At 44.6% G+C, this 15586-nt stretch overlaps 1 protein-coding gene across 1 annotated transcript in view; it reads right to left on the bottom strand.

The window, feature by feature from the left end:
* wdr27 (WD repeat domain 27) overlaps positions 1-15586 on the bottom strand; it is a 168809-nt gene that overhangs the window by 93437 nt on the left and 59786 nt on the right. Inside the window, exons 20-22 of the mRNA XM_029765300.1 lie at positions 13271-13368; positions 11862-11983; positions 1045-1142 (exon numbers count right to left, since the gene is read on the bottom strand). Of these exons, the coding sequence (XP_029621160.1) occupies positions 1045-1142; positions 11862-11983; positions 13271-13368 (318 nt within the window). The remainder of the gene's footprint in view (positions 1-1044; positions 1143-11861; positions 11984-13270; positions 13369-15586) is intronic.

The raw sequence follows: 15586 nt of genomic DNA, 5'->3' as shown, positions 1-15586 counted from the left end.
GTGGAGAAGAGCTCAGATTTTACAGTTACTCAGACCTGGGTTAAGCAACTACACAGCACTTATCTCAGACCTGGGTTTAGCAACTACACAGCACTTATCTCAGACCTGGGTTTAGCAACTACACAGCACTTATCTCAGACCTGGGTTTAGCAACTACACAGCACTTATCTCAGACCTGGGTTTAGCAACTACACAGCACTTATCTCAGACCTGGGTTTAGCAACTACACAGCACTTAGTTCCGAATTGAGTTGAGCAACTATATAGTACTTTTCTCCAAATAGACTTAAAGTACATATTGTACATTTTTTGTATGTGATGCCTGCAGGAATTGAACCCACAATCTTGGCATTGATAGTGCCATGCTCTTATCAATTTAGCCAAAAGCAAGCAATAAGCAACTTGTGCCTTTGCAGCTATCCCCCAAAGCTTCTTCCACCACACTGAAACTGCATGAGGTGGCAAAATGTTTTTTTTTTTTTTTTTTGCAAGAGCAGGGAGGGAAAAAAACTGCCAAATATCTCTCTCTCTATCTCTCTCTCTGAAAGTGTGAAAAGTCTCACCAGCTCTCAGTGGAGGACATGTTTCAGATTCCCTGTAGCAAGAGGAAATGGAAAGAAATAAAATGCTTTTAAACCACATGTGGAGTCAATTCCTGCTTTAGCTATCAAATATTTAAAAGTACTTATTTTATATAGCCCGCAGATTGTGAATGGTTCCGGATGGCAGTTGGTTTGAAGTTCTTGGTCTGTCAATGTGCAGTTAATCAGTAATCAAAGTCTCAAAAATGTGAAAAATCAAGTGTGTGTGAGTGAAAAGGATTAGCGATTCCAACTGCATGAGAAATAGGGCAATCATGGTGCGGAGTGCCAGAGTGAGCGTCAGTTGCAGTTTAGAGTCAGTTGAGGGTGAGTCAGTTGAGGATGAGAGTCAGCAGTGGTAGAGAGTGAATGCTGCCACAGTGAGACTCAGTAGAGGAGAATAGGGTAACAGTGGTTATGAACAGAGTGCCAGAGTAAGAACCAGTAGAGTTTGACCAACCAACCTGAGTGTCCTCAGGTCCCACAGCTTAACTCCGTCAGTCACTGCGCTGGTCAGGAAGAGGTTGTAGGAGTCTGGAGTCTGACTACTGAACATAGAGCCCTAGAGGATAAACAAATAAGATATTAAGGCTGGAATCCTTAATGGTGACACGTCTGTTAAAGAACAACAAAGAAGCTTCTGCAAACAACAAACACAGTTTTTTCCCCTTGGACAACATTGCACGCACGACAGAAGAGCACAATATAGATTGCACTTTTTTTTTACATGCTGCGCGACGCTTCCCTGCTCGGCAACAAAAACAATAACAGTGGTGATGGGGCAGCCAGTGCTGCTGTTTCCCCCTACTGCGGATTTAATCTTTAATGTTAAATTGAATGTGATTAATATAAAATAATTCTGTCAAGTTAAGAAGAAAGAACCCGTTTAAACAGGGTGAAACAGCGAGGTACTACCCAAACCTGTCCGAAGACCACAGAATGCAAAATGTTTTGCTACGGTGTGTCCTTCTGAAAAAACAGTTCTATAATACATATATTATTCATTATTCATATACATAAGACTGCACAGAATTATCGCTGGGTAATTTACCACCCCTGAATGTGAGAGTCAGAGTAGAGATAATCACTGAATGTGAGAGTCCGAGAGACCGTAGATAACTCCTGAATGTGAGAGTCAGAAAGAGACAGAGTAGAGAGAATCCCTGAATGTGAGAGTCAGAGAGAGACAGAGTAGAGATAACCCCTGAATGTGAGAGAGTCAGAGAAAGTAGAGAGAACCCCTGAATGTGAGAGAGTCAGAGAGGCAGAGTAGACATAACCCCTGAATGTGAGAGAGTCAGAGAGAGACAGTAGAGATAACTCCTGAATGTGAGAGAATCAGAGAGACAGCAGAGATAATCCCTAAATGTGAGAGAGTCAGAGAGACATTAGAGATAACCCTTGAATGTAAGAGAGTCAGAGAGACAGTAGAGATAACCCCTGAATGTGAGAGAGTCAGAGAGGCAGAGTAGACATAACCCCTGAATGTGAGAGAGTCAGAGAAAGACAGTAGAGATAATCCCTAAATGTGAGAGAGTCAGAGAGAGACAGTAGAGATAATCCCTAAATGTGAGAGAGTCAGAGAGAGACAGTATAGATAACCCCTGAATGTGAGAGTGTCAGAGAGAGACAGTAGAGATAACCCCTGAATGTGAGAGTCAGAGAGAGACAGTAGAGATAACCCCTGAATGTGAGAGAGTCAGCGAGAGACAGTAGAGATAACTCCTGAATGTGAGAGAGTCAGTGAGAGACAGTAGAGATAACCCCTGAATGTGAGAGAGGCAGAGAGAGACAGTAGAGATAACCCCTGAATGTGAGAGAGACAGTAAAGGTAACCCCTGAATGTGAGAGAGTCAGCGAGAGACAGTAGAGATAATCCCTGAATGTGAGAGAGTCAGAGAGAGGCAGTAGAGATAATCCCTGAATGTGAGAGAGACAGTAGAGATAACCCCTGACTGTGAGAGAGACAGTAGAGGTAACCCCTGAATGTGAGAGAGACAGAGAGAGACATTAGAGATAACCCCTGAATGTGAGAGAGTCAGTGAGAGACAGTAGAGATAACCCCTGAATGTGAGAGAGTCAGAGAGAGACAGTAGAGATAATCACTGAATGTGAGAGTCCGAGAGACCATAGATAACTCCTGAATGTGAGAGTCAGAGAGAGACAGTAGAGATAACCCTTGAATGTGAGAGAGTCAGCGAGAGACAGTAGAGATAACCCCTAAATGTGAGAGAGACAGAGAGAGACAGTAGAGATAATCACTGAATGTGAGAGAGACAGTAAAGGTAACCCCTGAATGTGAGAGAGTCAGTAAAGGTAACCCCTGAATGTGAGAGAGTCAGCGAGAGACAGTAGAGATAACCCCTGAATGTTAGAGAGTCAGCGAGAGACAGTAGAGATAACCCCTGAATGTGAGAGAGACAGAGAGAGACATTAGAGATAACCCCTGAATGTGAGAGAGTCAGTGAGAGACAGTAGAGATAACCCCTGAATGTGAGAGAGTCAGAGAGAGATAATCACTGAATGTGAGAGTCCGAGAGACCATAGATAACTCCTGAATGTGAGAGTCAGAGAGAGACAGTAGAGATAACCCTTGAATGTGAGAGAGTCAGCGAGAGACAGTAGAGATAACTCCTGAATGTGAGAGAGTCAGCGAGAGACAGTAGAGATAACCCCTGAATGTGAGAGAGTCAGCGAGAGACAGTAGAGGTAACCCCTGACTGTGAGAGAGTCAGCGAGAGACAGTAGAGGTAACCCCTGACTGTGAGAGAGACAGTAGAGATAACCCCTGACTGTGAGAGAGACAGTAGAGATAACCCCTGACTGTGAGAGAGTCAGCGAGAGACAGTAGAGATAACCCCTGAATGTGAGAGAGTCAGCGAGAGACAGTAGAGATAACCCCTGACTGTGAGAGAGTCAGCGAGAGACAGTAGAGATAACCCCTGACTGTGAGAGAGTCAGCAAGAGACAGTAGAGGTAACCCCTGACTGTGAGAGAGACAGCAAGAGACAGTAGAGGTAACCCCTGACTGTGAGAGAGACAGTAGAGATAACCCCTGTCTGTGAGAGAGACAGTAGAGATATCCCCTGACTGTGAGAGAGACAGTAGAGATAACCCCTGACTGTGAGAGAGACAGTAGAGGTAACCCCTGACTGTGAGAGAGACAGTAAAGGTAACCCCTGACTGTGAGAGAGACAGTAGAGATAACCCCTGACTGTGAGAGAGTCAGCGAGAGACAGTAGAGGTAACCCCTGACTGTGAGAGAGACAGTAGAGGTAACCCCTGACTGTGAGAGAGACAGTAGAGATAACCCCTGACTGTGAGAGAGACAGTAGAGATAACCCCTGACTGTGAGAGAGACAGTAGAGATAACCCCTGAATGTGAGAGAGACAGTAGAGATAACCCCTGACTGTGAGAGAGACAGTAGAGATAACCCCTGACTGTGAGAGAGACAGTAGAGATATCCCCTGACTGTGAGAGAGACAGTAGAGATAACCCCTGACTGTGAGAGAGACAGTAGAGATAACCCCTGACTGTGAGAGAGACAGTAGAGATAACCCCTGAATGTGAGAGAGACAGTAGAGATAACCCCTGACTGTGAGAGAGACAGTAGAGATAACCCCTGACTGTGAGAGAGACAGTAGAGATAACCCCTGACTGTAAGAGAGACAGTAGAGATAACCCCTGAATGTGAGAGAGACAGTAGAGATATCCCCTGACTGTGAGAGAGACAGTAGAGATATCCCCTGACTGTGAGAGAGACAGTAGAGATAACCCCTGACTGTGAGAGAGACAGTAGAGATAACCCCTGACTGTGAGAGAGACAGTAGAGATAACCCCTGAATGTGAGAGAGACAGTGGAGATAACCCCTGACTGTGAGAGAGACAGTAGAGATAACCCCTGACTGTGAGAGAGACAGTAGAGATAACCCCTGACTGTGAGAGAGACAGTAGAGATATCCCCTGACTGTGAGAGAGACAGTGGAGATAACCCCTGACTGTGAGAGAGACAGTAGAGATAACCCCTGAATGTGAGAGAGACAGTAGAGGTAACCCCTGAATGTGAGAGAGTCAGTGGAGATAACCCCTGACTGTGAGAGAGACAGTAGAGATAACCCCTGACTGTGAGAGAGACAGTAGAGATAACCCCTGACTGTGAGAGAGACAGTAGAGATAACCCCTGACTGTGAGAGAGACAGTAGAGATATCCCCTGACTGTGAGAGAGACAGTGGAGATAACCCCTGACTGTGAGAGAGACAGTAGAGATAACCCCTGACTGTGAGAGAGACAGTAGAGGTAACCCCTGAATGTGAGAGAGTAGGGGTGTTAACCCGGTGTCCTGGCTAAATTCCCAATCTGGCCCTCATACCATCATGGCCACCTAACCATCCGAAGCCTCCAATTGGCTCATTCATCTACCTTCCTCTTCCCTGTAACTATTCCCGAGGTCATTGCTGTGAATGAGAATGTGTTCTCAGTCAATTTACTTGGTAAAATAAGGGTAAGAAAATTGAGAAAAAAGAAAGAGAGAGAGTAGAGATAACCCCTGAATGTTAAAGAGTCAGAGAGAGACAGAGTAGAGTCAGAGAGAGACAGAGTAGAGTCAGAGAGAGACAGAGTAGTCAGAGAGAGACAGAGTAGAGTCAGAGAGAGACAGAGTAGAGTCAGAGAGACACAGAATAGAGGTAACCCCTGAATGTTAAAGAGTCAAAGAGAGACAGAGTAGAGTCAGAGAGAGACAGAGTAGAGTCAGAGAGAGACAGAGTAGAGTCAGAGAGAGACATATTGGAGGTAACCCCTGAATGTTAAAGAGTCAGAGAGAGACATAGTAGAGTCAGAGAGAGACAGAGTAGAGTCAGAGAGAGACAGAGTAGAGTCAGAGAGAGACAGAGTAGAGTCAGAGAGAGACATATTGGAGGTAACCCCTGAAGGTTAACAAGTCAGACAGAGACAGAGTAGAGGTAACCCCTGAATGTTAAAGAGTCAGAGAGAGAGGCAGAGTAGAGTCAGAGAGAGACAGATTAGAGTCAGAGAGAGACAGAATAGAGGTAAACCCTGAATGTTAGAGTCAGAGAGAGACATAGTAGAGTCAGAAAGAGACAGTAGAGGTAACCCCTGAATGTTAAAGAGTCAGAGGGAGACAGAGTTGAGTCAGATGGAGACAGAGTAGAGTCAGAGAGAGACAGAGTAGAGTCAGAGACACAGAGTAGAGGTAACCCCTGAATGTTAAAGAGTCAAAGAGAGACAGAGTAGAGTCAGAGAGAGACAGAATAGAGGTAACCCCTGAATGTTAGAGTCAGAGAGAGACAGAGTAGAGTCAGAGAGAGAGAGTAGAGTCAGATGGAGACAGATTTTAGGTAACCCCTGAATGTTAAAGAGTCAGAGAGAGACAGAGTAGAGACAGAGTAGAGACAGAGTAGAGTCAGAGAGAGACAGAATAGAGGTAACCCCTGAATGTTAGAGTCAGAGAGACATATTAGAGTCAGAAAGAGACAGTAGAGGTAACCCCTGAATGTTGAAGAATCAGAGAGAGACAGAGTAGAGTCAGAGAGAGAGAGTAGAGTCAGATGGAGACAGAGAGTAGAGTCAGATGGAGACAGAGAGTAGAGTCAGATGGAGACAGAGAGTAGAGTCAGATGGAGACAGAGAGTAGAGTCAGATGGGGACAGAGTAGAGTCAGATGGAGACAGAGAGTAGAGTCAGATGGGGACAGAGAGTAGAGTCAGATGGGGACAGAGAGTAGAGTCAGATGGGGACAGAGAGTAGAGTCAGATGGGGACAGAGAGTAGAGTCAGATGGAGACAGAGAGTAGAGTCAGATGGAGACAGAGAGTAGAGTCAGATGGGGACAGAGAGTAGAGTCAGATGGAGACAGAGAGTAGAGTCAGATGGAGACAGAGAGTAGAGTCAGATGGAGACAGAGAGTAGAGTCAGATGGGGACAGAGAGCAGAGTCAGATGGAGACAGAGAGTAGAGTCAGATGGAGACAGAGAGTAGAGTCAGATGGAGACAGAGAGTAGAGTCAGATGGGGACAGAGAGTAGAGTCAGATGGAGACAGAGAGTAGAGTCAGATGGGGACAGAGAGTAGAGGTAACACCTGAATAGGGTGCTGAGAGCCTGTAGCTGCATGACTATGCTGAATGCTGGAATGGAAACAAATGTGTCATTCTTTTCATCTTCCCCCACCACCACCACAACCCACCAAGATGGGATAAGAGACTTGGTCTGTCCCCCAAATGGCACTCTATTCCCTATATAGTGCACTACTTTTGACCGGAGCTGATCAAGAGTAGTGTACTATATAGGGGATATGGGGTCATTTTGGACACACCCTTGGACTGAGAATGTTTCTTCACTCACTAAAACAAACAGACTTTTTATCATCTTGCCCTTTAGGGATATTCATGGGGTCAATTTATGACTTTTACACCAGATTCTTTGATGATGCACATGATGAAGGAGAGAAGGTTTGTTTTGTTTAGGTTAGGTTTCCAGTAAGAGTGTGGAAAAGTGAGTCTGAGAGGGCATTTCAAGTTGTAGTTTCCGAGAAGTGCCTCGACACTGATGATTTCCAGGTGATCTTTGCAGAGGGAAAGGAAAAGATGGAAAGTTGAAGCAGTGCTGGAGAAGCCGTTTCAGTTCACAATGTCTGAGCCACATGTCTGGTCAATATAGAGAGATATGGTGCACACACAAATCCCTCTACGTTGAATTCTTCAATACTTTTTGGGGTGTAAGCAACATCTTATAAAACAGCTTTATTTACATTGATTTACCTTCATTAAAAAAATGTTGCTTGGTGCAAGAACCCAAGCCATCCCAGGGATAAGGTCAGAGAAAGTGAGGGGAGGAGATTAGGTGAGGAGAGGGGGATGTTATCTATGTTATGTATGCTTTGTGTGTGTGTCAGCTTTTTGTTCATCCGCACCCGCCCGCAATTACCAATAACCCATCCACAACCGCCCGACTATAAGTGAAATTCTGAGGTCCTCACCTGACCCTAACTCGCTAATATAGAAAAGAGCAGGAAGATTTTTTTACGGGGGGTACAGGATTGTTTTGCCTGATTTAGATTTGTTTCTGCTTATAATTTACAACATTTTGTTGGCTATTTGTTAGTCAACTTGTCTATAATTAGATACATGCAGCTTCTCTTCTGTCATTATGTTGCCCTAGAAGACTAAATGAACCCTTGCTCACCAGAATGTCATAAATCCACAGAAATAATTATTCAACCTAGTTCACATCGGTAATGTTCTCTCTGTCATCTCTGCCTCTTTTGCTGAACAAAGACATTTAGAAACCGCGAAGAAAATGCAATAACCAAAAGAAAAACAGGAACGATTTTTTGTGCAAAATGTCCAAATGACATCAGTTTGACCGGTTGTAAGGAAATAGAAAGCTGTGAAAATGACCCAACATGATTTCAGTTCAGCTTGGGTGCATATTTTGTGGTTGAAATACTATCAGCTTTTATGATGCTGATAAAGACAGCACCTCTACAGACGGTATCTAACTTTATTTGCATTTTCTCAAGATGCTGAAAGAAATAAATCATATTTCTTCACTCCTGTTCCTGAGTAAAAAATTTGCCAACATTCGGTGTATCATTTTACTGCTTTGTGAGAGGTTATAGACCGACAGTCAGTGTCCAGGCTACAGTTCCCTTGACGTGCTATAGGCCTATTTGAAGTCCCCCGTCTTGTGACTGTCAAATTTGTACAGCCCCTCATAATCATCACAACCGGCACTGCTATCATGCTCTTTAACACTTGACCAAATCTTTCCCAAACATGACTTTTCTGGACCTCCCTTCACTTTTTTTTCAACTGTCCCATTTCACAGCTTTTCTCTTACTGAATTAAACTCTGACATTGTCCTTTTTTCCTCCGTGGATCGCCGTTAACATTTTCTGCCTGTTCTCAAAAGTATTTGGTGATTGGAGTGTAGGCTATTTGGCCCACGTACAGTTAGGCCCTAAAGCGTAGGCTCACACACTAATGCAATACAGCATTAAAATAATGAAAGAAAAACCTCAATGTAGCCTATAGATATAAATTGCACAAGAATGATACATTGATGGATTTTTTAAGGTATTGTTTTCTCTTTATTCAACCCACCCACCCACCCGCCAACCACTCGCCCTTCATCCATACAATATTTAATGCCCCTAAACCCCGCAGATATAACGGCTGGGACTGTGCGTTATGAGTCAATCCGCGCATCACTAGTGTGTGTGTGTGTATTTGTGTGTTCTGGTGTGTGTGTGCTATGTTATGTACACAGTCTTTCCAGGCATAGAAAGACATTCCCCATGATGATCCTGAGGCATTAACCCTCCGGCCCCTATGCCCTGCACTGTCCCTAAGACCCCAAGGCAGCGCCCAGGTGGCCCCACAGCCCTAAGGCGCCCAGAAAGAGGGATGACCCCACATTGACACAGCGCGCCGCCTGAGTCAACACAGGTCAGCATACCATGGCCGGTACAACCGGCCCACAATGCACTGCACACAATGGGGTGGTGTGACTGGGAAAATACAAGGTGAAAAGAGACTCGACACACTGTGTTTGCATCCCAAATGGCACCCTATTCCCTATATAGTGCACTACTTTACCCTGACTCTCACTCTACTATTTCGCCCTTTAGCCTCAAAAGTAGTGAACTATATAGGGGATAGGCTGCCATTTGGGATGCAGCCTACATTTTGGGCCGAGGGAGACAGGTGGTGGGAGAGCAGGCGGTGGGAGAGAGCAGGTGGTGTGGGAGAGCAGGTGGTGTGGGAGAGCAAGCGGTGGGAGCTAGCAGGTGGTGTGGGAGAGCAGGCAGCGGGAGAGAGCAGGCGGTGGAAGAGAGCAGGCGGTGGAAGAGAGCAGGCGGTGGGAGAGAGCAGGCGGTGGGAGAGAGCAGGCGGTGGGGGAGAGAGCAGGCGGTGGGGGAGAGAGCAGGCGGTGGGGGAGAGCAGGCGGTGGGAGAGAGCAGGCGGTGGGAGAGAGCAGGCGGTGGGAGAGAGCAGGCGGTGTGGGGGAGAGCAGGCGGTGTGGGGGAGAGCAGGCGGTGTGGGAGAGAGCAGGCGGTGTGGGAGAGAGCAGGCGGTGGGAGAGAGCAGGCGGTGGGAGAGAGCAAGCGGTGGGACAGAGCAGGCGGTGTGGGACAGAGCAGGCGGTGTGGGACAGAGCAGGCGGTGTGGGACAGAGCAGGCGGTGTGGGAGAGAGCAGGCGGTGTGGGAGAGAGCAGGCGGTGTGGGAGAGAGCAGGCGGTGTGGGAGAGCAGGCGGTGTGGGAGAGCAGGCGGTGTGGGAGAGAGCAGGCGGTGTGGGAGAGAGCAGGCGGTGGGAGAGTGGTTCCCAGCTGAAGGAGGGATCGCCCACTAGGTGGAGTTCACCCAGTTAATCCAGGCTACTGCCTCTGTGACTGTGTGTGTGTTGTCTGAGTGATGACAATGCAGCGTGTGTGTGTGTGTGTGTGTGTGTGTGTGTGTGTGTGTGTGTGTGTGTGTGTGTGTCAAAGGCCTGTGTTGGGCAGGTCAGGTCAACACGGGAGCAGATCCGTGCCCCCTCTTCACAGTAAACATAGTCGGGTCAATGGGTGCAACCATGCAGTCCCCCTGTTGTTCCAGTTTTACCCAGTTCAACCCCATGATCATTGTCTGTTTGTCTGCTTGTCTGTCCTCTGTCTTTCTGCCTGTCTTCTGCCTGGCCATGTGTCGGTCCATGTGTCGGTCCATGTCTTTCTGTCTATCAATTTGTCTGTGCATGTCTGTTCATTTGTCTGTCCCCCTATCTACTGTCTGTCTGTCTGTGAGTGATTAAATATTCCAGACATATCTCAGAGACATAAAACATGGCTACTTATAGATATTCCTATTGTTACAAAACTGGCTTGGTTTCATATTTATAACTTGGTCTTGTATGAGACATAATATATACTATTTTAAATAGAAACAGCTCTGAAACATGTTGAATTAATTTGACAGTTATGTCAAAGACTGGAATGATATGCACACCCCTCCTATACACTTGTATAATTTATTGAACATGCATGCATTTACTGCACACAGGATATTTCCATATATTTCCATGCACTGCTTGAGCCTGAGACCACTCTTAGGCTCCGGTCCAAATGGAAACCTATTCCCCATATAGTGCACTACTTTTAACCAATGTGTGTGTGTGTGTGTGAGAGAGTGTGGCTTTACTCCTAAGATAGATGAATTATACCGATGATGGCTCGATGAGTCCTTCACTCTTGGAAACACTGACTACGTCTTAAATGGCATCCTATTCCCTTTATAGTGCACTACTTTTAACAAGGGCCTATAGGGTGCCATTTAGGATATATCCTATCTTATATAATACAACACCCATGTCTGGTCTGCCAAGGAATACATCCTCTGACAGTCCAGTATGATGGAAGATGGGTGTTGCTGACGTACCACTGCATGCCCGCCCAAGACGAGCTAGCTCACTTTCATTATGTCCTCCAGAAAAGTTGTGTGTCGTGGGAGGACTGTGAAAGAGTTAAAGGATGAGTCCCAAAAGGCACCCTATTCCTACACAGTTTGACCAGATCCCTATGAGCTTTAAGGTAAACTAATACTGCTCCTTAAATAATATAATACCCATGTCTGGTCTGCCAAGGACTACATCGTCTGACTGCAGTATGGGTGTTGCGGACGTACCAAGACAAGACGACTGTGCACTTTTCCACTCCAATCTGTCCTCCGGTAAACTTGCTTTTAGTGATGCATTACTTTTAGGATACACACTTGCAATAAATTTGCTAGCCAAACGCACCAAATTCCAATCTACAGTAAAACATGGTGGCATATTACTAGGAAAGGGTTTGCTTTAATGGATTTTCAGAGTGACTTTATTGACCTATAAAGCTGTATCTTTCGAGGAACCCAGTGTGCTTTCCAGAGATGGAGGAGTGTGCCATCACAGCCCCACTGAGGGAAGGAAGTGACCTCAGACCATGAGCTTTCAGCTTTTATAGACTCCACCATGATGTGGTATTTTAAATCACTAACTCCATCCTCTCTGACCTTTCCTGAACGGAAAACCCTAGTGACATCACCTCAATCACTTCAACAGCCGACAATGTCATCTGAACTGTTCCATGTACTTCCTAGAAAAGTCATAATTCAAATACATTTTACAACATATAGGGCTGGTTCCTTGAACCAAGATTAGGCCTCCTCCTGGTAAATGTTTATGCTAGCCTATGTAGTGGTTTTCAATATATTGTGACTGTTGTGTGCTCAGGGTTATCTTCTTACCTTGTTCTGTGTGATGTGATGGACAGCTCTGCTGTGGGCATCAGGGAGCTGTGAGGCCACTGTCCCTGTGTTCATGTCCAGCACCTGGATGGAGCGGTCAGCACCACTCACCAGCACTATGTCTGACACATACAGCTGCTAAGGAAAGTCCATTACAGTACTCAATAGGCAGTTAAGTTTCACTTTGATACTTACATTGATCATTCTTAAAGGTGCAATCAGGAGTAGAATCAATAACAAAGCATCCTCCCTGCCCATTTTGGTAAAAAGCTGAGGGATGGGGCAGGAACAATGTAACCACTCTCAAAGAGCTATGGATACCATCCATGACATCAAAATGACAGTTTTAACCATGTTTTGAAGCTATGGGGTACAACAATTGAACTAAGCACATGAGGCATTTCTAAGTTATATTTTTAAAGACTCAATGGGTACATATCATCAATTTATAAGTTAAAAAAATTGATGTAGCAACTGCTGATTGCCCCTTTAAGTGAAACTCCAGTAAGTTATACCACTCAGCGAGAATAAACCATTCATTTCAATATGTTTTACGAAACCATTCTGGTAACACAACCATGTCCTATCCAGCACAGCCCCAGGTCCTGCTGCTCTAGCCTATTCTGCTCAGGAAGGGCTTCAAACCTCACGTGTAGCCTCCGCTCTGCCACAGTTGATCTTGGCACTAAATCAACACGATGTCTGCATCCCAAATAGAAACATATTCCATATTTAGTGCACCACTTTTGATCAGGAGCCAGAGGGAATAGGGCGCTGTAAAGAGAATAGGGTGCCATTTGGGACACTGACAATTACTTGAATGTTTCAGGAATGTCTCCATCCTGAATGTCTCCTTGTTAAAGAGTTTTACAATATATTTATTTTCTAATAAATCCTCTGAACCCTAAAGTCCATTTATAGCAATGTTTGGAGGACTGAGTGTCGTTTTTACTGAGGTATTAAGCTGCGTTGTGCTTGGCAACGGACAAAGTAGAAAGGAAAGTAGACATCAGATGATTCTGTAAGATTTTCCACTCTCTGTGTGTTACTGTTTTATTTGTGAGTTTGCTTAGAAATGGAGACTGCACTCTGAAGAGATTCCTTGCTGTCAGTCAGTGAATGATATGGGTTATTGTTGATCAGCACTAGTGATGAAGACTCTACAGATTATGATCCATAACCAAAAGCTTTGTAGAATTGTGTTAACAACTGTAGATTAATACTATCAAATAGTGTCACTAATATTAAGAATAAACTACTATGGTAAGTAGATATGAGGGTAGATTAATGCTTTTGGTAACGATGATCTAAGACATGAATGAACTGCTACCTCGGTTTGAGGAGAGAGTGGATAGCTGATCCTATATTTCTCAGTTACAGTGATCACTTGATTGTGTGATGAAGGATACAAGAGTAGAAGTCGTTGATGACTGACACAGCAGTGATGTCTGTTCCTGACTTTGTCTCTAAACATCTTGTCAGTTTGATGGCACTCCTCTGCTGGTACCTGAACAAGAATAAAGACAGATTTGTGCTTGGAGTTAAATCGTGGAAATTAGATATATACTGTAAGCTTCAGGCCTGGGTACTTAGTAATTAAAGTCAGATGCGGGCCCATACTCAAAAAGTGTCTCAAAATCATTGGGCATTGTGATCTAAAAAACAAAAATTATCCTGACTCAGCACTCCTACTCTGAGAATACGGGCCCTGGCCTAAAAATACTGCCCTACACCCCCAATAACTGGTGTTGAACTGACGACGGCTAGCCATTATATGATACTGCAGGCAGCATGATCTGTAGAGAGAGACTCAGTCTGGAATAAATGATCATGTAGGCAGCATGATCTGTAGAGAGAGACTCAGTCTAGAATAAATGATCATGTTGGCAGCATGCTCTGCAGAGAGAGACTCAGTCTAGAATAAATGATCATGTAGGCAGCATGCTCTGTAGAGAGAGACTCAGTCTAGAATAAATGATCATGTTGGCAGCATGCTCTGCAGAGAGAGACTCAGTCTAGAATAAATGATCATGTAGGCAGCATGCTCTGCAGAGAGAGACTCAGTCTAGAATAAATGATCATGTAGGCAGCATGCTCTGTAGAGAGAGACTCAGTCTAGAATAAATGATCATGTTGGCAGCATGCTCTGCAGAGAGAGACTCAGTCTAGAATAAATGATCATGTAGGCAGCATGCTCTGTAGAGAGAGACTCAGTCTAGAATAAATTATCATGTTGGCAGCATGCTCTGCAGAGAGAGACTCAGTCTAGAATAAATGATCATGTAGGCAGCATGCTCTGCAGAGAGAGACTCAGTCTAGAATAAATGATCATGTAGGCAGCATGCTCTGTAGAGAGAGACTCAGTCTAGAATAAATGATCATGTTGGCAGCATGATCTGTAGAGAGAGACTCAGTCTAGAATAAATGATCATGTAGGCAGCATGCTCTGTAGAGAGAGACTCAGTCTGGAATAAATGATAATGTTGGCAGCATGCTCTGTAGAGAGAGACTCAATCTGGAGGAAATTATAATGTAGGCAGCATGCTCTGTAGAGAGAGACTCAGTCTAGAATAAATGATCATGTTGGCAGCATGCTCTGTAGAGAGCGACTCAGTCTGGAGGAAATTATAACACAGGCAGCATGCTCTGTAGAGAGCGACTCAGTCTGGAGGAAATTATAATGTAAGCAGCATGCTCTGTAGAGAGACTCAGTCTGGAGGAAATTATAATGTAAGCAGCATGCTTTGTAGAGAGAGACTCAGGTGTGTGTGTGTGTGTGTCTATGTGTGTGGGCTTCTATTACTATCCTTGTGGGTACCGGAAATCCCCAAAAGTCCCCACAAAATTATTCCTTGTGGGGACATTTCCCAGGTCCCTACAAGGACAAAGGCTATATTAGGTTTAGGGGTTAGGTTTAGGGTTATGGTTACAATAAAGAGTTAGGTGTTAGGGTTAGGGGTTAAGGTATGGGTTAAGCTTAGGGAAAATAGGATTTTGAATGGAAATCAAAAGTCCCCAAAAGGATAGTAAAACATATGCTGTGTGTGTGTGTGTTTTAGTTTTTCTATCCTTGTGTGGACCAGACGTTCTCACAAGGATAGAAAAACAAGGACAATTCGGATAAGTGGGGTCATTTCGCCAGTCCCCACAAGGAAAAAGTCTATTTTAGGCTTAGGGTTTAGGGCTAGAATTAGGGTTAGAATTAGGAGTTAAGGTTAGGGAAAATAGGATTTTGAATGGGAATCAATAATTGTTGTTTTGTCCCCACAAGGATCAATGTCCCCTTGCTTAGCGTTTCTCGGCTAACGTGCTGGGCATGGCTATCTCCTCGTTGGTGATCTTCTCACATGCATTCCATACCCCAGTCAGGACATGTTAACATGATAGTGTAGAATATAAACTTGTTGGTTTGATCATAAACAGGAAGTGAAGAGAGCCAACTCTTGTCCTTGCCCTATGCATCTCTCTCTCTCTCAGAAGAATGTGTTCTCAGAAGTGATTTTCAGGAATGCAGGTCAGTATATTCTTTTTCAAGATGGCATAGCAGTCAGACGTCCTTTGTCCTCCTCTTGTCGTGTCCCGTGTATATATATATATATATATACATACACATCTTTTCTTCGCATATCTTTTTATATATTTTTTTCTAAAAACTCAACCTCAAAATACTCTCCTGCAACCCGCCTCACCAATTAAAAAAAAAAAAGTATTACATCTGAAATCTA

This window comes from Salmo trutta, chromosome 10, assembly GCF_901001165.1.
Source record: "Salmo trutta chromosome 10, fSalTru1.1, whole genome shotgun sequence".
In the NCBI taxonomy this organism is placed as follows: domain Eukaryota; kingdom Metazoa; phylum Chordata; class Actinopteri; order Salmoniformes; family Salmonidae; genus Salmo; species Salmo trutta.
The sequence above is the reverse complement of the archived record's forward strand: the minus strand, read 5'-3'. Positions and strand labels throughout refer to the sequence as shown.